Genomic DNA, 24,099 nt, shown 5'->3' with positions numbered 1-24,099 from the left:
TTCACCTCTCTTCCAGTGATAATGGTGGGGGACTTTAATGCCATACTGACATCTGGTGACAGCTCCTCAGGTAGAACCGTGAGGAGGGATGGTAGGATCTTGAATAACATAGTCCTGCAGGCCGGATTAGGTGACGTCTTTTAACGGGGAGGACGAAAGCCAAAATTAACCTATTCCTGCTCCAATAGAGGCAGTAGAATAGATCTGGCTTTTGTAAGTCCCATGGAAGTCATTGGTGCCATGAGTGAGAGAGTCGTCCCATACTCAGACCATCTTGCCCTATATTTCTGCCTAGGGGCCGCTAAGCGAGCTGATGTTGGTAGGGGGTTATGGAGACTCAATTCTAGCCTCCTCCATGATGTCTCTGTCCAGAGTTGTGTCCACTCCCTTTTGCAGGGTCATCTACAGAGAGTGGACTTCTATGACAACATGGCCGACTGGTGGGAGGACGTCAAGGATGATATCAGATACCTCTTGAAGAGACTGTCAGTTAAGAAAGGCAGAAGTAAGTATATCCAGTACCTAAGGCTGCGCAAAGAATTGGAGTCACTGTATTCGGAGGGCGGGGGTAACCAAGAGAAGATCGACCGGCTGAAATCTGAGATAAGGCAGTATCAGTACAGCAGGTATACCTCCTTGGTTCTTGAACGGGATTATGGGGTCTTAGGGGCACCTGATCCCTTTGAGAATTGCCGGGAGCGGGTGGCCAATAAATTGGTCACAGGTCTCATTGACTCCCAGGGTGTTTTGCAGGAATCTCGGGAGGGTATCCTGGGGGTTGTGAAATCTTATTATACTGACTTGTTTCAGAGGAAGGCTTTGGATAAACATAAAATGACTCAGTTCTTGGAGGCAACTCCAGCGCCTGATACTAATGATCTGGACTTTTCTCCTTTGACAGCAGAATTAACAGTGGAGGAAGTTAAGGAGGCCATTGATAAGTTACATCTGAAGAAGGCACCAGGTCCGGATGGTATAACAGCAGAATTTTATAAGAAATTCAGAGACCTCCTGGCTCCAATTCTTGTGAATGTTTACAAAAATTGTCTAGAAAATCACCTGATGCCCCCATCCATGAGAGTGTCCTCATTAATTCTGCTGTCTAAAGGTAAGGAGCCGAGCGACATCAAGAACTGGAGGCCAATTGCCCTCTTGAATGTTGACAGGAAGATTCTGGCAAAGATCCTGTTTTCTAGGTTAGTCTGTTTGTCCTCGGCACTGTTGGTAGGCTCTCAGTTTGGCACGGTAAAAGGGCGGAACATCTCTGGAGCGGTCATCTCGATACGGGAGATGTTTGAGAGATGTAAAGCTCTGCGGTGTGGGAGATATGTTGTCAGTCTGGACCAGGCTAAAGCCTTTGACAGAGTTGATCATGATTATCTGTGGGCCACTTTGTCAAAGTATGGTATTCCAGGACAATTTGTGGATTGGCTGAAGATTTTGTACAGAGAGGCGGTGAGCTTTCCTCTGATTAATGGTTGGCAGGGTGGCACTTTTGGAGTTGAGGCGGGGGTGAGACAGGGCTGCCCGCTGAGTCCACTCCTGTATGTTTTTGCCATAGACCCGTTTTTGAGGTCACTGCAGGAGTGTAACTTTTGGGGGGTGCCGGTCCCCCACTGCTTGCCTCTGAAGGTGGTTGCCTACGCGGATGATGTGACGCTGGTGATATCTAATCCTCATGAGGTGCAGATGTTGTCTGCGGCCATCAGAAGTTACTCAGAGGCCTCCGGGTCTCTGGTCAACCTTGAGAAGAGTCAAGCTCTGTGGACATTGCAATCTGACCCAGACTTTGATCTGCCGCAGTTTGTTAAGGCCTCCACCCATATTAAGATCTTAGGGGTTAAATTTGGGAGGGAAGATAATGCCAGCCTAAATTGGGAGGAGAAATTGGAGACCGGAAATGCAAAGGTTCAGCGATGGAAGAACTGGAGGCTGACTTACAGAGAAAGGGTTGCTATGTTGAAGACTTACCTGGTCCCCGTCTTCTTGTATGTCTCTGTCATTTTTCCTTTGCCAGAATCCTTCTCGGCGAGGCTCCTCAGCCTGTTCTTCCAGCTCTTGTGGGGGAACAGGATGAACCTGATAAAGAGGGGAATAACGTACCTACGGCGGAGTGAGGGAGGGCTGGATGTGTTGAATCCAAGGGTTTTCTTTGACTCCTTGTTTCTGAAAGTAAATTTTGGGAGCATGGATTCAAACAGTAGCTCCCTGTGGGCGAATAGTATCAGGTATTGGATATTGCCTTTTGCGGAATCTTGGGTGCGAGGCGGCAGTCTCAAGAGGTGGAGATGGACAGGTGACCACCTCCCCCAGTATCTGGAATATGGTCTGAAGTGTGTCAGGAAGTGGGGACTGGAGAAGTCGTACATTGAGAGTAATACGAGGAAAGATCTGTGTGCTCATATATGTAGGACTTTCTTCCACTCTCCACTGGCCCTAAGGGATTGTGCCACCAGGACCCTTCAGGACAGTCTCCGATTCCTCAATGGGAGGCGACTTCCAGCAAAGTTTTTTGACATTGCTTGGCTGTCGCTACATGGGAAGCTCTTTGTGAGGGGGAACTTAAAATATTTAAGTGTTTCGGATCGGAACTGTCCCCTTGGTTGTCAGCAGGAGGAAACCATGGAGCATTTTATTTGTGATTGCTGGGGAGGTAGGGAAATATGGACGGAAGTATCGACCAAGCTGAAAATCCCCAGACTGCTGTCCCTGAATTACCCTGACATTGTCTATGGTGTCCCATCCACTGAAGGTAACATCGACAGGGGGACAATGTACCTGATCATTACCACCATTAAGTATTACCACTGGCACATGAGAACCCGAGTGTCCCTCCACAGCGAGCCCTTCCATCCCGTCACCGCAGCCACAAAGATACTGTCCGAGCTCAGATGGATAAGAGCGTTAGAGATAAAGAAAAGTCAGAATAATGAGAAACTATGGAGGAATGTGTCTGTGGGATAATAACATGATCGTGTTACTAAAAGTGTTTATTTCATATTCTTCCTTCCACAGGAGTGAACTCTAAGTTACCTTTATTCCTAATGTATTAATTTAGTTCTGTAATTATTGTCTGATGCATTCATGAGAATTTATGTTTTGTATTAAGGAAGAATTCTGTTTATTTTAATTGTATTTGTGGGTTTTATACAATAAAAATTGCCCCTATGTACAAGAATATAACTACTATAATACTGCTCATATGTACAAGAATTTAACTACTATAATACTTTCCTATGTACAAGAATATAACTACTATAATACTGCTCCTATGTACAAGAATATAACTACAATAATACTGCTCCCTATGTACAAGAATATAACTACTATAATACTGCCCCTATGTACAAGAATATAACTACTATAATACTGCCCCTATGTACAGGAATATAACTACTATAATACGTTCCTATGTACAAGAATATAACTACTATAATACTGCTCCTATGTACAAGAATATAACTACTATAATACTGCTCCCTATGTACAAGAATATAACTACTATAATACTGCCCCCTATGTACAAGAATATAACTACTATAATACTGCCCCTATGTACAAGAATATAACTAACTATAATACTGCCCCCTATGTACAAGAATATAGCTACTATTATACTGCCTCATATGTACGAGAATATAACTACTATAATACTGCCTCCTATGTACAAGAATATAACTACTATAATACTGCTACTATGTACAAGAATATAACTACATAATACTGCTACTATGTACAAGAATATAACTACTATAATACTGCTCCTATGTACAAGAATATTACTACTATAATACTGCCCCCTATGTACAAGAATATAAATTCTATAATACTGTCCCTAGGTACAACAATATAACTACTGTAATACTGCTCCTTTGTACAAGAATATAACTACTATAAAACTGCTCCTATGTACAAGAATATAACTACTATAATACTGCCCCCTACGTACAAGAATATAACTCCTATAATACTGCCCCTATGTACAAGAATATAACTACTATAATACTGCTCCTATGTACAAGAATATAACTACTATAATATTGCTCCTATGTACAAGAATATAACTACTATAATGCTGCTCCTATGTACAAGAATATAACTACTATAATGCTGCTCCTATGTACAAGAATATAACTACTATAATACTGCCCCTATGTACAAGATTATAACTACTATAATACTGCCCCTATGTACAAGATTATAACTACTATAGTACTGCTACTATTTATAACTACTATAATACTGCCCCCTATGTAGAAGAATATAACTACTATAATACTGCCCCTATGTACAAGAATATAACTACTATAATACTGCTACTATGTACAAGAATATAACTACTATAATGCTGCTCCTATGTACAAGAATATAACTACTATAATGCTGCTCCTATGTACAAGAATATAACTACTATAATACTGCCCCTATGTACAAGATTATAACTACTATAATACTGCCCCTATGTACAAGATTATAACTACTATAGTACTGCTACTATTTATAACTACTATAATACTGCCCCCTATGTAGAAGAATATAACTACTATAATACTGCCCCTATGTACAAGAATATAACTACTATAATACTGCTACTATGTACAAGAATATAACTACTATAATACTGCTACTATGTACAAGAATATAACTACTATAATACTGCTCCTATGTACAAGAATATAACTACTATAATACTGCTCCTAAGTACAAGAATATAACTACTATAATACTGCCTCCTATGTACAAGAATATAACTACTATAATGCCTCCTATGTACAAGAATATAACTACTATAATACTGCCCCTATGTACAAGAATATAACTGCTATAATACTGCTACTATGTACAAGAATATAACTACTATAATACTGCTCCTATGTACAAGAATATAACTACTATAATACTGCCCCCTGTGTACAAGAATATAACTACTATAATACTGCCCCTATGTACAAGAATATAACTACTATAATACTGCTCCTATGTACAAGAATATAACTACTATAATACTGCCCCCTATGTACAAGAATATAACTACTATAATACTGCCCCTATGTACAAGAATATAACTACTATAATACTGCTACTATGTACAAGAATATAACTACTATAATACTGCTCCTATGTACAAGAATATAACTACTATAATACTGCTCCTAAGTACAAGAATAGACCTACTATAATACTGCCTCCTATGTACAAGAATATAACTACTATAATGCCTCCTATGTACAAGAATATAACGACTATAATACTGCCCCTATGTACAAGAATATAACTGCTATAATACTGCTACTATGTACAAGAATATAACTACTATAATACTGCTCTTATGTACAAGAATATAACAACTATAATACTGCCCCTATGTACAAGAATATAACTACTATAATACTGCTACTATGTTCAAGAATATAACTACTATAATACTGCTCCTACGTCCAAGATTATAACTACTATAATACTGCTCCTATGTACAAGAATAGAACTACTATAATACTGCCTCCTATGTACAAGAATATAACTACTATAATACTGCCTCCTATGTACAAGAATATAACTACTATAATACTGCTTCTATGTACAAGAATATAACTACTATACTACTGCTCCTATGTACAAGAATATAACTGCTATAATACTGCCCCTATGTACAAGAATATAACTACGATAATACTGCCTCTATGTACAATATAGCTACTATAATACTGCCCCTATGTACAAGAATATAACTACTATAATACTGCTACTATTTATAACTACTATAATACTGCCACCTATGTACAAGAATATAACTACTATAATACTGCTCTTATGTACAAGAATATAACTACTATAATACTGCACCTATGTACAAGAATATAACTACTATATTACTGCTACTATGTTCAAGAATATAACTACTATAATACTGCTACTATGTACAAGAATATAACTACTATAATACTGCCCCCTGTGTACAAGAATATAACTAATATAATACTGCCCCTATGTACAAGAATATAACTACTATAATACTGCTACTATGTACAAGAATATAAATACTATATTACTGCTACTATGTACAAGAATAGAACTACTAAAATACTGCTCCTATGTACAAGAATATAACTACTATAATACTGTCCCTATGTACAAGAATATAACTACTATAATATTGCTCCTATGTTCAAGAATATAACTACTATAATACTGCTACTATTTATAACTACTATAATACTGCCACCTATGTACAAGAATATAACTACTATAATACTGCTCTTATGTACAAGAATATAACTACTATAATACTGCACCTATGTACAAGAATATAACTACTATATTACTGCTACTATGTTCAAGAATATAACTACTATAATACTGCTACTATGTACAAGAATATAACTACTATAATACTGCCCCCTGTGTACAAGAATATAACTAATATAATACTGCCCCTGTGTACAAGAATATAACTACTATAATACTGTCCCTATGTACAAGAATATAACTACTATAATACTGCTACTATGTACAAGAATAGAACTACTAAAATACTGCTCCTATGTACAAGAATATAACTACTATAATACTGTCCCTATGTACAAGAATATAACTACTATAATATTGCTCCTATGTTCAAGAATATAACTACTATAATACTGCTCCTATGTACAAGAATATAACTACTATAATACTGCTCCTAAGTACAAGAATAGAACTACTATAATACTGCTCCTATGTAAAAGAATATAACTACTATAATACTGCTACTATTTATAACTACTATAATACTGCCCCCTATGTACAATAATTTATCTACTATAATACTGCTCCTATGTACAATAATATACCTACTATAATATTGCTCCTATGTACAAGAATATAACTACTATAATACTGCCCCTATGTACAAGAATATAACTTCTATAATACTGTCCCAACGTACAAGAATATAACTACTAGCAATCTGCTCTTACGTAGAAGTCTAACATGTGGTTATTAACAAAAAAATGGGAACATTTCTAATTAATGAAAGGATCAATTGTATACTGTCCATCTATCAGTTTAACCAAAGTGATTTTCACCTTAAAATTGTCCTACAGTAAGCATTCTGTGTTCACTTATAGGAGCCCTCCTCCTCCTCCCATTAAAGTTGTTATCATCTTAATATATTGCAATCATATTATATGGCACTGTGTACATACAATTTTGCTTTTCTACTCAGCTAATAATAGAGTGACAGTTTTTACACATCAGCACGTTACAGTCTCTCGCTTCTTAGTTGAGTCACCTCCTGGCGTGACGGGTGGCAGAACGCTGTCAGTCTGTTGTCCACCTCCAGTGGACCTATACGTAAGAGGTCTGTCAGGTATGCAGTCACTCTTGGGCAGAGCGGGTGCGGTACTCACTGTTTCATAGTGTATGGCATCTGGCTTAGCTCCGCACGGCTCCGCACAGCTCCGCTCTGCTTGCACGGCTCTGAAGGCACAGCTAATCCCCCCAGCACTACAGCTCCTATCATGGACAGCAGCAGCACGGCCTGTCACAGGGCCAGCACTCTCTGGTGGGGGAAGCAGAGTGCGCTCTTCTCTGCTCTGCACTTACTTGGCACCAACTTCTTCTGCAGCGCGCGCTTTTCCTTCTTATACTCCTGTGGCTGCACACTCTTTCTAGGCTCTCCCCGCTCCGCGTCTCGCCTCCTTCCCTCCTGCAGCAGGGGAAGGTCCGCCTCTCTCATGCTTCCCCCCGGAAACAGAGGATGCAGCTTTTTTTAGTTCCGGACCCAGCATGCAGGTACCCGCTGTCCATTCAACCTCCTTACATACCCAGCTTTCCTGATGAGATTAATGTACCTAGTTTTCTCAACAAACAGCCTTTCCAAGCCACAGGTAACTGATTGCATTCTCAGGAACATCCTGTATTTCGCATATTGCATTTGATCTCTGTATCCAGCTTTCCCCTGTCTAAGCTAAAGGTAACCACTTGCACTTTCAGTGACATATTGTATCTAGCACATAATTTTAGCTATCTATTTATCTGTTTTAGTGGCACACTTTCTCATCAGCTAAACTAGTGTCACCAGCGCTCTGGTGAAATTAATAACATCCTCTTACAGTGTGACCCTATGATAGCCGGCAGCATTGGAGTATACTAACCGCCAAATCCTGCCTGATAACCCCCCTCCTTTTTTTTTATCCTCTCTCATCTCCCATTATACTAGTTCGGAGTGCTGTTTGAATTTTATATATTTATATACAATATATGAGATTCACTTTTTGTATTGTAGAACTGAAATAAATTAACTTTTTGATGATATTCTAATTTAGAGAGAAGCACCTGTAAAAGTTTAATATTGGAACTTAAGATAAATCAGTCTTTGGATGCTCCGTTCTTTTGTTTTTTGTTTTTTTCTATCAAACTTTTTTTTTGCTACATCTCCTTTTTTCCGCACAGGCTTTTCAGTACATTTGATAAATATTTCTTGAATCTAGCTGGTATTCCTTTCATTATAAAAAGCGAAGTGTTCAGAGATGATATACATGAAAGCCTAGTAAAAGAGGGGTTGATTGCCTTATTTCTGTGCTGCTGCCAGGACAATAAGAATAACTTAAATTGTTTTTCTTGTGCTAATGTTCTAATCCTCATTTCTAGGTAAATGTTGCTTTATCTGTAGTTACGTGTAATTCCCGCACCCCATTACTCATTGTTTTCTAATGCTTTTCGTGCTTCTTCACATTTTACAGCTCTCGCATTCACCATGGACCTGGTCACTGTTCTCCTCTCAGTCCTTGTCACCTTATTTTTGGTCAGTGTTTTTAAGATTCGAAAACAAGGAAATTACAAAAATTTGCCACCTGGACCAAAACCTTTGCCGATCATTGGGAATGTCCTCATGATGGACACAGCAAAACCCCATAACACATTTATGAAGGTAAAACTTTATTGACCGCCCTGTATTGTTTGCAGCCAATGATTAATGGGGATATATAACTTGTAATAAAAAAAACACTAAATAGACACCCTGCACTAATTAAATAAATACGGCAGTAGTATTATATGTAAAAAAAATAAGGTACTTAGTTGACTTTTTTTTATTCAAAAAAAGCCATCCCACTGCAACAAGGTGTAGCCAATCCAGATGGGCACTAGCTCTAATAACTCACCTCCCTTGTAGTGTGCTCGCTGTTAGGATTTTCCAGTATTGTCCATTAGGCTCGGTTCAAATTCCGTTAGGGGCATCCGTTTAACGTATAGTAGCATTTTGTTACCATGCGTTAGCCATGCAGGTCTATGCACAGAGAAAGCGTCCGTTCGTTGTGTGTTAGACCTGACAACGCTGTAGACCGCGTTCTCGTGTCCGTCACAAAGTAACGCATCATGGCTAGAGTTGAGCGATACCAGCCGATACTTGAAAATATCGGATCGGAATGGATCGGCCGATCTTAAAAAAAAGTATCGGTATCGCCGATTCCGATACCGGGAACCAATGCAAGTCAATGGGGCCAAAATATCGGAATTAAAAAAAAACCTTTCTTTCCTTGTAGGTTAATTCTACATGAAGAAAAACAACTAAGAATAATGTAGAATGTATTGTGGGAGGTGGAGGAGACATTAAAGCCTTAGAGGTTTAGCCCAATCAAATGGAATAGCAGGAATTAAACTTTTTTTTTAAAGACGTTAGGAGTTACAAAGATATTGACTATGTTAGCCTCATTTATATTTTGCCAGACATGTATGTCTTCTTCTTCTTTCTTCTTTATTCTTCTTTCTTATTCTTCTTCCTTTTTTTACCTTCTTCTTCTTATTATTCCTTTTTTTACATTCTTCTTCTTCTTCTTCTTCCTTTTTTTACATTCTTCTACTTCCTTTTTTTACATTCTTCTTCTTATTCCTTTTTTTACATTCTTCTTCTTCTTCCTTTTTTTAAATTCTTCTACTTCCTTTTTTTACATTCTTCTTCCTTTTCTTACATTCTTCATATTCTTCTTATTCAACAATTATTATTCTACATATTCAACTTCTTCATCTTCTTCCTATTCTTCTTCATCATATTCTTGTTTGTGTCAGGCATTCCTGTAGTTGTTATCTAGAAAAGTTAGAAGTTTACACCTTCCGTTCTGCCTGTCACAAAAGATTTACAACAGGATTTGTCCGCGTTCAGTTTGGCCTGCAGCAGCAGGCCTTTTCCAGGGGCACCACGAGGAGGAACGTACTCACCCTCATATACTGCTTAGTCTTCTTCTGCTTATAAATAAGATAATATCATTTGCTCAGAGTATTATTCTTATGCTTAATGTTCTTCTGCTTTGTTTTTTTATGCTTCTTTGTCTTCTCTCTCTTGTTGTTCTGCATCTTGGTGGTTGTCTTCCTGTTCTTTGTCCTCTTGAACCAGCTGACGGTACTGGCACCCGGAGGGGCAGCAGAAGGAACAAGAGCCAATGGCACTACCGAGGACCAGCTGACGGTGCTGGAACCCGGTTACTAAGCAGGAGGTACCGGTACTACAAAGCACTACCAAGGACCAGCAGACGTTGCCGGAACTCGGATACCGAGATGGAGGCACCTAGGCCAAAGGCTCTGATGAGAACCAGCTGACGGTGCTGGAACCCGGAGGGGTAGCAGAAGTTACCCCTGAAAAGCAAAGTTGGCATGTCGCAAGCTGGCCGCAGTTACCGAATCACACAGTCCTACAGGGGGTGCTTGTCCTACTGGCACTACGGAACAAGCCTTTCTTACCAGAACCCGCAGTCCACATAGAAAGCACCTAAACTGCTGGCACCCTAGCCTCGGCTAACCCAACCGCAACACGACATGGCAACTTGGGGTGGCAAACTGACATTGACACTTCCCGGAAACAGCAGGCAGGGCTGGAACCAAGCTGGGCAGGAGGGAGTACCCGTGCCAAAGTCAGTTATGAGCAGCAACTGGCGATGTTGGAGCCCAGGGACAAGCACTTAGCAGGCTGAGGCCTGATGTGCTGTCAATTGGGAGGCAGCAGGACAGATTGCCATCAAAACAGCAGGGGAACAGCTGACGTTACTGAACCCCACAAACACAGGAGCTAGTGTTTTACTCTGTGAAGACGGCACTTCCGAGCAACAACTGGCTGTGTTGAAGCCCAGGGACAAGCACGGAGCAGGCTGAGGCTGCATTGAAGAAATTTTAAGATCGGTTGTAGAATTCTACTAATTTTAACCAAGCTCCACTTAGGCCTGTGGCTTCACTGATTTTCGTATTTCCCCTGTCCTCCAACCCCGCCAGTTACAGCTCCGAAGTGGCGTCTGCACAATCCACACTTCTTCCTGTGTAACAGGTGTTCAGTCCGGTCAGTTAATCCCCTGATGTGTGTCCGGCAATGTCGCCTGCTCTGTCCACATTCCCATTATGGGAATGTGGACAGAGCAGGCGACATTGCCGGACACACATCAGGGGATTAACTGACCGGACTGAACACCTGTAACACAGGAACAAGTGTGGATTGTGCAGACGCCACTTCGGAGCTGTAACTGGCAGGGTTGGAGGACAGGGGAAATACGAGAGACAGTGGAGCCACAGGCCTAATTGGAGCACGGTTAAAAATCAGTAGTGGTACGACTGTGTAGGCAGCAGGAGACTTTGCCATCCACACAGCAGGGGATCAGCTGACGTTACTGAACCCCACTGAGACACGGGAGCAAGTGTCTCTTTCCGTGTGGACGGCACTTCCGAGCTACAACTGGCTGTGTTGAAGCCCAGGAAATAGGAGGGTGTAGGCAGAGGCCTACTGTATTTGGAATGTGGAGACAGCAGGAGAGACTGCCATCCACACAGCAGGGGATCAGCTGACGTTACTGAACCCCACTGAGACACGGGAGCAAGTATCTCTTTCCGTGTGGACGGCACTTCCGAGCTACAACTGGCTGTGTTGAAGCCCAGGAAATAGGAGGGTGTAGGCAGAGGCCTACTGTCTTTGGAATGCGGAGACAGCAGGAGAGACTGCCATCCACACAGCAGGGGAACAGCTGACGTTACTGAACCCCACTGAGACACGGGAGCAAGTGTCTCTTTCCGTGTGGACGGCACTTCCGAGCTACAACTGGCTGTGTTGAAGCCCAGGAAATAGGAGGGAGTAGGCAGAGGCCTACTGTCTTTGGAATGCAGAGACAGCAGGAGAGACTGCCATCCACACAGCAGGGGATCAGCTAGCGTTACTGAACCCCACTGAGACACGGGAGCAAGTGTCTCTTTCCGTGTGGACGGCACTTCCGAGATACAACTGGCTGTGTTGAAGCCCAGGGACAAGCACGGAGCAGGCTGAGGCTGCATTGAAGAAATTTTAAGATCGGTTGTAGAATTCTACTAATTTTAATCGTGCTCCACTTAGGCCTGTGGCTTCACTGATTTTCGTATTTCCCCTGTCCTCCAACCCCGCCAGTTATAGCTCCGAAGTGGCGTCTGCACAATCCACACTTGTTCCTGTGTTCCAGGTGTTCAGTCCGGTCAGTTAATCCCCTGATGTGTGTCCGGCAATGTCGCCTGCTCTGTCCACATTCCCATAACTATGGGAATGTGGACAGAGCAGGCGGCATTGCCGGACACACATCAGGGGATTAACTGACCGGACTGAACACCTGGAACACAGGAACAAGTGTGGGTTGTGCAGACGCCACTTCGGAGCTATAACTGGCGGGGTTGGAGGACAGGGGAAATACGAAAATCAGTGAAGCCACAGGCCTAAGTGGAGCACGGTTAAAAATCAGTAGTAGTAGGACTGTGTAGGCAGCAGGAGACTTGCCATCTCCACAGCAGGGGAACAGCTGGCAGTGCTGAACCCCACTAACACTCGAACGAATGTGTTTGGCTCTGTGGAGACGACACTTCTGAACACCAACTGACGCTGTTGGAGCCCAGGATTAGGCGTGGAGCAGGCTGGGGCCTACTGGATTTTGGCAGGTGAAGGCAGCAGGAGACTTGCCATCTCCACAGCAGGGGAACAGCTGGCAGTGCTGAACCCCACTAACACTTGAACGAATGTGTTTGGCTCTGTGGAGACGACACTTCTGAACACCAACTGACACTGTTGGAGCCCAGGATTACGCATGCCGCATGCAGAGGCCAATGGGCAGCGGTTTTTATGGAGGTTGTTGACTACTACTGATTCTAACCATGCTCCACTTAGGCCTCTGGCTCCACTGTCTCTACTATTTACCCTGGCCTCCAACCCCGCCAGCTACATCTCTGAAGTGGCGTCAGCACAATCTACACTTGTTCCTGTGTTACTGGTGCTCAGTCCCGTCAGTTAATCCCCTGATGTTTGTCCGGCAAGTTCACCAGCTCTGTCCTCATTCCCACTACTGGTTATGGGAATGTGGACAGAGCAGGAGACCTTGCCGGACACACATCAGGGGATAAACTGATGGGACTGAGCCACAGGAACACAGGAACAAGTGTAGATTGTGCTGACGCCACTTCAGAGATGTAGATGGCGGGGTTGGAGGTCAGGGGAAATAGTAGAGACAGTGGAGCCAGAGACCTAAGTTGGGCATGGTTAAAAATCAGTAGTGGTTTGAATGTTGATGGAGCTGGTGACTTTGCCGTCCACACAGCAGGGGATCAGCTGGCATTACTGAACCCCACTAACACAGGAGCTAGTGTGTTTCTCTGTGCAGACGACACATCTGAGCGACAACTGGCTGTGTTGAAGCACAGGGATTATAGTTCAGGTGGTAGAAAAATGAACACACCAGCAGACCTGGATACAGTTGCCAACCACTAATTTAGTGTGTAAGAGGAATGGCAAAGTCTTTGGAGATCCAGGCCTTGTTCATTTTCAGAAAAGTCAGCCGGTCAACATTATCGGAAGATAGTCGCGTGCGACGGTCTGTTAGTACACCACCTGCGGCACTAAAGACACGTTCCGATAATACACTGGCAGCAGGGCAAGCCAGCACCTCCAATGCATACTGGCTAAGCTCTGGCCATGTATCCAGCTTAGAGACCCAAAACTTGAAGGGGGAAGAGCCATCTGGGAGTACAGTGACAGGGCAAGACATGTAGTCTGACACCATCTGACGGAAGCGTTGCCTCCTGCTGACTCGAGGCGTCGCTGATGGTGTAGACAATTGTGGTGGACACACAAAACTTTGCCACATTTGGGCCATAGTGGTCTTGCCTTGTGCTGCGGCGCTGCCTCTGCTCCCTCTTTGTGCAAAGTTTCCTCCACAGCCTCGACGCACAGAGCTGCTTTGTAAAGCACTAGCAACAATGCTGTCGGGTGGAATGGAAAACATTATGGACTGCACCAGTGACTCTTCGTACTCCCGCAGTTTACGCTCCCGGTTCAACGTTGGTATGAGCCTTTGTACGCTGTCCCGGTAGCGAGGATCTAGGAGGGTGTTGTCATGGTCACGTGTGTCAGGACGCAGATGATGCCGCAAGGCGAACCCATAACACACGTGACCCTAATGTCACCGCCACCAGTGGGGCGCATTTAAATAATAAAACGTGCAGGTGGATACGCCGCCTCCACCTGGCGAATTTAGGTATTACACGTTATACATACAATAATCAAATAATAAAGGGGGAACCTGGGAAACTTTAATAATGTGGGCCCTGCAATAGGGAAAAGGGAATTGGAGACCTCCTGAGCTCCCCTGAGCCAGTGTCCCTGCACTCCTAACGTTCCCTATGCCGGTTTCGCACCGGGCGCCGCACGCGTACCTTAACGCCCTTGCTCACCCTGACCCTAAACCCTCACTAGGGAATGGGTCGGTGCGGAGACTAATCCCACCACTGCACTAATAACACACATGAGGAAAGAGACAATACAGGGGAAACACCACTTAGCTTTGCTCTGTTGCGTGCGCTCCTAGCAACAGAGCCCTCCACCTGAGTGCATCTTCTCCTCCACCTGGATCCATCACCATAAAGTGAAAGCAATATCACAGGCCGTGATTGCACACCTCTAGCACACCTTTATAGGGTGTAACACCTGATACATGATTAAGTGCACAAAACCTAAAGTGCAATATCAAAACCACCACCGGGGACAGTCAAGACACCTTGGAACTTTCCAAAGTAAAAAAAGTTCACCCAGTGATTTAAAACTGTCAGATCACTTCAGATCATGACAGTACCCCCTCCTTAATGAGGGGCCTCTGGACCCTCAAGACCACCCCTCATTAGGGAAACACCTACAGCGGGGACGCCCAGACCCTGAGTTCACCCCACCATTACCTGATACTTCAGGTTTATGACAAACGCACCGCTGGTATTGGCAATAAAATTCATTTTGGAGGCACCACTCATCTCCACAGCGCCGACCTGGGGAACGAGATTATGTATGTGTATGTATGCTAAGAGCTGATCAGACTCCACAACACATTTCCAAGATGTTTTTTGGTGGGACCCATACATGCTCGTTCACACACAGGTCCGGACCTGAACGTTTATTACACACATTCGTTTGTCAAAAAATTGGTGAACTCATTCAGGACCTGATCACAGAGGCGTCCCCCTGTGTCACCACACTCACACCCCCGCTATTCACCAAGGGGTCACCACCCTCCAACCCTCTTTACCATGAGGTCTGCGCCTCCCAGGGTTGATTTAATGGCGAGGGTTGAGATTTGTCCCTACTCCCCCGCAGCACACCTGCTGCTCACACCAGGGGGAGAGGGAACGCATATGGAGGAAATATACACTCACTGGCCGCCTCCACACGGCCAGGAGGGGCGGCTTCTACGGTGGTATTTGAAGATTTGGCTTAAACCCCGCGGACTCTACATCAGTCTGCTCATCACTGGAACGCACCCCTTCACCTCGGGGAACACCAAGCAGCTCCGTGGGGCACCATTCCTCCCACCTGCCTGGGTACGCCCACGTGCATGAGCAAGTCCTGCTCCCCAGCAGCGACTGCAGGGGCTTTTGCCAGACCCGCAACCGCCATTTTTTTTTTTCCTCTGGTTATCTGAGCAGAGGCCCCAGACCGTGATAACTGCTGCTGCAGCAGCTCTAACACACCATGCCGCACCCCACTCACCTCAGTGAGGCCCGGCAGCAATAACTCAGCGGTCTCCACATGGCCAAAGCTCACCAGAAAAAAAAACTGTAGGGCCTGTGATAATGTCATGGTCACGTGTGTCAGGACGCAGATGATGCCGCAAGGCGAACCCATAACACACGTGACCCTAATGTCACCGCCTCCAGTGGGGCGCATTTAAATAATAAAACGTGCAGGTGGATACGCCTCCTCCACCTGGCGAATTTAGGTATTACACGTTATACATACAATAATCAAATAATAAAGGGGGAACCTGGGAAACTTTAATAATGGTGGGCCCTGCAATAGGGAAAAGGGAATTGGAGACCTCCTGAGCTCCCCTGAGCCAGTGTCCCTGCACTCCTAACGTTCCCTATGCCGGTTTCGCACCGGGCGCCGCACACGTACCTTAACGCCCTTGCTCACCCTGACCCTAAACCCTCACTAGGGAATGGGTCGGTGCGGAGACTAATCCCACCACTGCACTAATAACACACATGAGGAAAGAGACAATACAGGGGAAACACCACTTAGCTTTGCTCTGTTGCGTGCGCTCCTAGCAACACAGCCCTTCACCTTAGTGCAGCCTTGGAGCAGAGTCCAACACCAGTTGCAGCTGCTTAGTACCAGAGTCCCAAGGAAGTGTTCAGCTTCTGCCACGAAGTCAAGCATGCTTGAGTCCAGCTCAGCGGCCAAGTCCCACATGGTGAGTGCCACTCTCCATAGTAGCCACTCCACCAGACCATGCAGACACTTCCCGCTGACTCCATCTCTGCGACCCCACCACGCCATGCGAGCCCTTCGTCCAGACACCATAGCTGCAACAAGTCCCCCCTGGCTAAGCTGCGCAGGACTCCTCACCAGCTCCATCCTTCCTCCAGGCTCTCCCACACAAAGTGAAAGCAATATCACAGGCCGTGATTGCACACCTCTAGCACACCTTTATAGGGTGTAACACCTGATACATGATTAAGTGCACAAAACCTAAAGTGCAATATCAAAACCACCACCGGGGACAGTCAAGACACCTTGGAACTTTCCAAAGTAAAAAAAGTTCACCCAGTGATTTAAAACTGTCAGATCACTTCAGATCATGACAGGTGTACACCCAATAATCAGCCGAGACGAGAATGTGGGCGATGCGGCGGTCGTTTCTCAGGCACTGCAGCATGAAATCAACCATGTGCTGCAGACTCCCAACTGCCAAAGAACCGCTGTCCCCTGTTTGAGGCGTGACCTCGGCTTGCTCTGCATCACCCCACCCTCGCTGTACATACTGAGTAGAGGTTTGTGTACCTCCCTCCTCTGGAGAGATGTCTTCCTCCTCCATCGACTCCTCCTCATCCTCCTCACAAAGTGTCCCCTGCCTAGGCCTTTGGGAGGAAACACGTAGCGCAGACTGTCCAGAAGCAGATGGCATTTGGGACTCCTCATCCTCCACCTCTTCCGAAACCTCATCCCTTAGTGCTTGCAGTGTTTGTTGAAGCAGGCAGATAAGGTGGACAGTCATGCTGACTAGTGCATCATCTGCACTCGCCATCCGCGTGGATTCATCGAAGGCACGCAAAACGAGGCAGATGTCCTTCATAGAGGCCCACTCAATGGTGCTGAAGTGTGAACGGCGCACAGTGCGACTTGTTTGCGCCTGATGCAGCTGGTACTCCATGACTGCTGCCTGCTGCTCACACAACCGCTCCAACATATGTAACGTTGAATTCCACCGGGTGGGTAGGTCACATATGATGCGATGTTCCGGAAGGGCAAATCGTCGCTGCAGAGCAGCGAGGCGCGATCTTGCCGTGCTGGAACGCCGCAAGTGAGCGCACTCTATGCGGACCTTGTGCAACAGTGCATCAAGATCCGGATAGTCCCTCAGAAAGCTCTGCACGACCAAGTTAAGCACGTGCCAGACATGGGATGTGTGTGAGGTTGCCTAGGCCAAGAGCTGCCACCAGATTTCAGCCATTGTCACACACTACCAAGCCCGGCTGGAGATTCGCTGGCCCAAACCACACATCGCTCTCCAGCTTGATAGCATTCCAGAGCTCCTGCGTTGTGTGGCTTCGATTCCCCAAAGAAATTAATTTGAGTACAGCCTGTTGATGTTTGGCCACGGCTGTGCTCATATCGGTCGTAACAGGCTCCTGCTCTGCTGTTTCTGAGGAACTTGAGTAGGAGGAGGAGTCTATGTGTACAGACTGGAGTCCTGCAATCCGTGGCGTTGGAAGAACACGTACAGCGCCACTCTCCAGATCTGTACCCGGCTCCACAACATTGACCCAGTGGGCAGTGAGGGAAAGGTATCGTCCCTGTCCATGGTTACTGGTCCACGCATCGGTGGTCAGGTGGACCTTGCTACTAACGGCGTTTAGTAGCACATGTTTTATTTTGCCCTCAACATGTTTCTGCAGGGCAGGGATGGCTCGCCTGCTGAAATAAAAGCGGCTGGGCACGTTGTATTGGGGGACTGCCAATGCCATTAAGTCCCGGAAGGTGTCAGTGTCCACCAGCCTGAATGACAGCATTTCAACTGCCAGAAGTTTGGCAATGCCAGCATTCAGAGACTGTGCTCGGGGATGGTTTGCCGAATAAGGGCGCCTTTTATCCAATGCCTGTGCTACCGATGGCTGTGATGGATGGGAACGTGCTGCTATGGGTGGAATCTGACAGGGTCTCCGGACAACAGTGGCAGAGGTTCTTCCTTGGCGATCCTGTGAGGAAGCCGAACCAGCAGTGCGTGAGCTGGAGGAAGAGGCCCCAACACGAACTGAAGAGGTGGTAGGTGGTGCTGTACGTTGGCCTACATCTTCAGGGTGTCTCTGCAACTCCAACTCGTGCTTGGTGCGCACATGTTTCCACATATTTGTGGTATTGAGGTTGCTGACATTTCTCCCTCTATTGACTATCTGATGACACAGCTTGCATTTGACAAAGCAAATGTCATCTGCAACTGTGTCAAAAAAGGACCACGCACTGCAACTCTTGGGAGCGCCCGTTTTGCCTTTGGAATGAGGAATGCTCCTAACGGGTGCCGAAGTGGAGGGTACAGGCAACCAAGTCTTCCCCCTCCCTCTGCCTCTTGTTTTGGCCGGTAGGGGAATCTCTTCCTCCGAGCTGCTCCCACCACCTTCCTGTTCCTCACGCCATGATGGGTCAAGAACCTCATCATCTTCAATCAATCAATCAATCAAATTTATTATCGCCAAGTACATATTACATATATACAAGGAATTCTTTGTGGCAAAGAGGCAACATAATATATAACAACAGATACAACAAGTAACATCTAACAAGACAGATACAGTATATAGTCTACACATGACGATTTAATTGTTGAACAGAGAGTGGATAGAAGCTGTTCATATGGCGGTTGGTACTGCATTTGGGGACTCTGAAGCGACATCCTGAAGGGAGTAGTTGGAATGAGGAGTGTCCCGGGTGAGAGGGATCGGATGAAATTTTCAATGCGTGGGATCGAATACTCTTATCATAAAGATCCTGGATTTTAGGCAGGGGGGAGCCTATAATTCTCTCTGCTGTTCTGAAAGTCCTTTGTAAGCGGAGTTTGTCATGCGCAGTGGCTCCCCCATACCAGACTATCAGAGAGGAACAAATCACAGATCTGATGACAGCATTAAAGAATAAGATCAGCAGATGCTTAGACAAACCATATCTTGTCAGCTGACGCAGGAAGAACATCCTCTGTTGTGCTTTTCTTATAACAGCATCCACGTTTTTCCCCCATTTAAGATCATGAGAGATGATAACACCAAGGAATTTGGTCTCTGTGACCCTAAGAACCACTTCGTCATGGATGTAGATTGGAAGTATCTCATGTTGATCTTTCCTAAAATCCACAACCATCTCAGCATTTTTTTTAGTGTTGAGTACAAGATTATTGGCTTTACACCAGTCACATATTCTTTCCACCTCACTCCGATACAAGTCTTCAGCATTTCCCCTGATGAGACCAATCAGTGTCATATCATCGGCAAATTTCAAGATTTTTACTGAGTCTGCTGAAGAGATGCAATCATTCGTATAGAGAGAAAACAGTAACGGGGACAAAACACACCCCTGAGGTGCCCCGATGTTTGTGACCAAGGTGTCCGAAGTGAATGGTCCAACTTTTACACTCTGTATCCTGGCTGTCAGGAAGTTATAAATCCACAAGCATAAGTTGAGAGGGACTCCAAGAGCTACCATTTTCTTATGAAGTAAATTCGGATCAATGGTATTGAACGCTGAGCTAAAGTCCATGAAAAGAATCCGGACATATGAGTGCCGTTCATCTGTATGATCCAAAATGTACTTCAGTGCCAGATTGACAGTGTCGTTTGCCGAACGATTCTCCTTATAGGCAAACTGAAGTGGGTCCCATAGCTTCTGCGCGAATTTTATCAGGTGGGACATCATAATTCTTTCGAAGACTTTCATAGCTACAGATGTGAGTGCTACTGGTCTATAGTCGTTCAACTCAGAGGATCCCACTTTCTTGGGGACAGGGATAATTGTGGAATTTTTCCAACACTGAGGTACAACACACTCTTTCAGTGACACATTGTATATATTTGTCAGTATAGGGGCAAGCTGGGTAGCACATACTTTCAGACACATTGGAGATACACCATCAGGGCCAGGTGCCTTTTTGACCTTAAGTCCCTTCAGGATGCGTATCACCTCTGCCTCGGAGATCACTACTTGGGTGTTGCACAATGAATGATCTTTATATGAACAGACTGAGGAGCTTAGAAATGAATAGCCACTGTGTGTAGAGCTTGCCTCAAATCTGCAGTAGAATTCATTTAACTCTGCTGCCAGACTTCTGCTGGGGTTCACTATAGTGGGGTGGCTTTTATAATTGGTGACCTCTCTTAATCCTCTCCATGCAGATCTAGTATCTTTTGATGAGAACCTTTCCTCCAGAATCTTTGCATACTCGTGTTTGGCTAACTTGATCTCTTTAGATAGCGAGTTCCTAAGTTTCTTGAATTCAGTAATATCGCCTGCTTTATAAGCCTCCTCTTTTCTCTTATGGATCAACCTGACTTTATTTGTAAACCACGGCTTGTTGTTTCCCCGAAAGTGGACAGATTTGGATGGAATAAACGTGTCTTCACAAAAACGGATATATGAGGACACTGCATCAACCCATTCATCCAGACCCGAGCATGTTTCCTGGAATACCTCCCAGTCCGTGCATTCAAAGCATGCTTGCAGTTGCAATTTTGCCCCCTCAGACCATGTCTTCTTTGTATAAACTGTAGGTTTGGATGTTTTCAACCTTTGCCTGTAGGCTGGAATTAAATGAATTAGACAATGATCTGAAAAGCCCACTGCTGCTCTCCTCACTGCCCTGTAGGCCCCTTTTAAGACAGTATAGCAGTGATCAAGCGTATTGTTCTCTCTCGTGAAGCAGTTTATATGTTGAGTAAATTTGGGGAGATCCAGGTTGAGTTTTCCTTTGTTAAAGTCCCCCATTACGATCACAAATGCTTCAGGAGATCCTTTCTCCCATTCTGATATTTTGCAAGCTAATTCACCAATAGCAACTTTAACAGATGCTTGAGGGGGAATATATACTGCAACCAGAACCATAGATGAAAACTCTCTTGGAGAGTAAAATGGTCTACAATTGAGTGCAAGGAACTCTAGATCTGGAGAGCAACCTTTTCCCAGTATGTTAACATCACAGCACCAGCTAGTGTTGATGTAGAGACATACCCCACCCCCCCTTTGTTTACCTGAAGCTACACAATCACGGTCAGCTCTGTAGATAACAAAACCAGGTAGATCCAGACTACAATCAGGGATGGTGTCATTCAACCAGGTCTCAGTAAAACAAAGAGCAGCTGAATTGGCCATATCAGATCTCATGTTACAAAGTAAGTTCAGTTCCTCCATTTTGTTAGATAAGGAACGGACATTAGCCAAGTGGAGTGAAGGAAGAGCTGTTCTGAACCCTCTCCTCCGAAGGCGTGCCAGGACTCCTCCTCTCCTACCTCTCTTGCAGTACACCTCCACAGGTTTCACAGAAGTAATGGATTTTATGTACTCAATTGTTGAATTAGCAATCATGCTCCAAGAAGGGGAGTCCATGAGAAATTGCGGATGATTCCAGAATAATAAATCGTCCCTTGAAATCATAAGAGTAGGTTTACAGAGTGCAGTGGCCATGACTACACTCAGCTTGTAGCTATAAAGACTGAACAGTCACAGCTTAGCAGAGTTAAATGTACAACTTTCCATAAAGGGTGCTCCCAGCACTGCTGGGGGGGAGGGCATGGGTGCAACAAGACAGGGACATCAGGGGACACGCCAACAGTCAGTCCAAACCTGCCCAGCTCACCCTTTCAGCTCCACCTGGATCACAAGATCTCCAGAACATCTCCAGCACCGCACACTCCACCAGCTTTCCTATCCCGGGATCATCTGCATGCTGGAAATGGGTACAAGGCAGGTAGCCAGCAGCTTCACTCTCTCCCAGCTGAAACCAGGCACGGAGCTCCACGAGGACAGAAAGACACCGGTCCCAGCTGGTCGCAGTCTCCACACTACTCCCAGCTCTGCCGAATCCTGTAGCCCTACAGCTCCATGTGGACCACAAGATCTCCAGAACAACTCCAGCACCGCACACTCCACCAGGTTTCCTATCCTGGGATCATCTGCATGCTGGAAATGGGTACAAGGCAGGCAGCCAGCAGCTTCACTCTCTCCCAGCTGAATCCAGGCACGGAGCTCCACGAGGACAGAAAGACACCGGTCCCAGCTGATCGCAGTCTCCACACTACTCCCAGCTCTGCCGAATCCTGTAGCTACGCAATGGTGAGTGAACCAAAGGGAGAATTAACAATTAAACGGGGTAAAAAACTAAAAAACTCAGGAGCCTCATGCCAGAGCAGCCATCTCTCGGCGCTCTTCCCTCCCCTCTTCAAACAGCTGCTTCTCCGGGGTTGTCTCGCCAGCACCGTACGCACCAGAAAGTGGCAACTGAGTCTCGTCATCATCTGATGCGTACTGAGGTGTGCTGACCATAGGCACTGGCCCACTCGCCTCTTCAGATTCAGAGGGACCAAGAAGTTGCGCATCACTGCATACTCCCTCTTCTTCACATTCAGGAATGCTGCTTGGCTGGCCCCCTCTTTCCAAGCCAACAGATTCCGAGAACAGAAGTAGAGACTGTGATGGCTCCTGTCCATGTCTCTCTGACGGCCTAGGCACTTTGGCAGGTGGTGAAGAGACAGTTGGTTGCTCTTCGGTGCTCTGGCCCTGAGAGGATGTGGAAGTAATTGAAGTCGATGCGTTAGCTGCCATCCATCCGACAACGGCTTCAATTTGTTCCTCCCGCAGCAGTGGGGTACGTTGAGGTCCTACAAAGCTGCGCATAAAGGACTGTTGCCAGCTAAAACTGGGGGATGCTGATCCACTGGTGCCCGCAGCAGGCCCAGAATCCCCACGTCCTCTACCTGCAGAATCCCCACGTCCTCTCCCTGCAGAATCCCCACGTCCTCTCCCTGCTGAAACTCCACGCCCACGCCCACGCGCCTTACTCCCTGCCTTCTTCATCTTGCCAGACTGCTTAAGATAGGCAGAAAAGTACAAAGGGGGGCCTTAGTGTGCTTATTTCTGAACAGCTGGTTACAGGTACAAGAAACACTAATTTTATGAAGTGTGTGTGTGTGGACTACACTTTAATAGGAGCTGATGTGGCCTACACAAGTTCCAAATGTAGTGCTTGGTGAACTTTTTTTGTGGTTTCTTTGTTGGAAACAAACTCAAAGTATGTGAACAAAGAATTGAAACTGATAGTATCACCAACTTTTTGGAGCTATTACAATGCAGGCAGGTAACCTACAATGCAAAAGATGAGGCTCCAAAAAAATTGGGTAATACTAATCTGGCTGCGCCGGCAGGGCACAAGCCAGAAAAAAAGGCTCCTCTATCTACTCCTATATAGTGTTTGCAACCAACCAATGTTGATGGATACGGATGGATGCACACTAATAGGAGAAGAAAAAATGAGCTGCACTCAGAGACAAATATGTGTGAGGCAGTGACGCACGTTGAGCGTCCTACAACCAGACGTAGCTGCAGGACAC

At 45.2% G+C, this 24,099-nt stretch overlaps 1 protein-coding gene across 2 annotated transcripts in view; it reads left to right on the top strand.

The window, feature by feature from the left end:
* The window catches only part of LOC141098562 (cytochrome P450 2C23-like), a 77,391-nt gene that overhangs the window by 22,955 nt on the left and 30,337 nt on the right, over positions 1–24,099 (top strand). Inside the window, exons 1-2 of one of the 2 annotated variants that reach the window (XM_073586461.1) lie at positions 984–1,108; positions 8,724–8,911. In XM_073586461.1, coding sequence (XP_073442562.1) covers positions 1,063–1,108; positions 8,724–8,911 — 234 coding nt within the window. In that variant the 5' untranslated portion in view covers positions 984–1,062. Of the gene's footprint in view, positions 1–983; positions 1,109–8,723; positions 8,912–24,099 lie in introns of those variants that run through there. The other variant, XM_073586462.1, reaches the window with a different exon arrangement.

The sequence above is a fragment of the Dendrobates tinctorius genome, unplaced genomic scaffold, assembly GCF_039654945.1.
Source record: "Dendrobates tinctorius isolate UK_male_01 unplaced genomic scaffold, ASM3965494v1 ptg000093l, whole genome shotgun sequence".
Lineage (NCBI taxonomy): Eukaryota > Metazoa > Chordata > Amphibia > Anura > Dendrobatidae > Dendrobates > Dendrobates tinctorius.
This window is presented reverse-complemented; position numbering and strand designations above follow the sequence as displayed.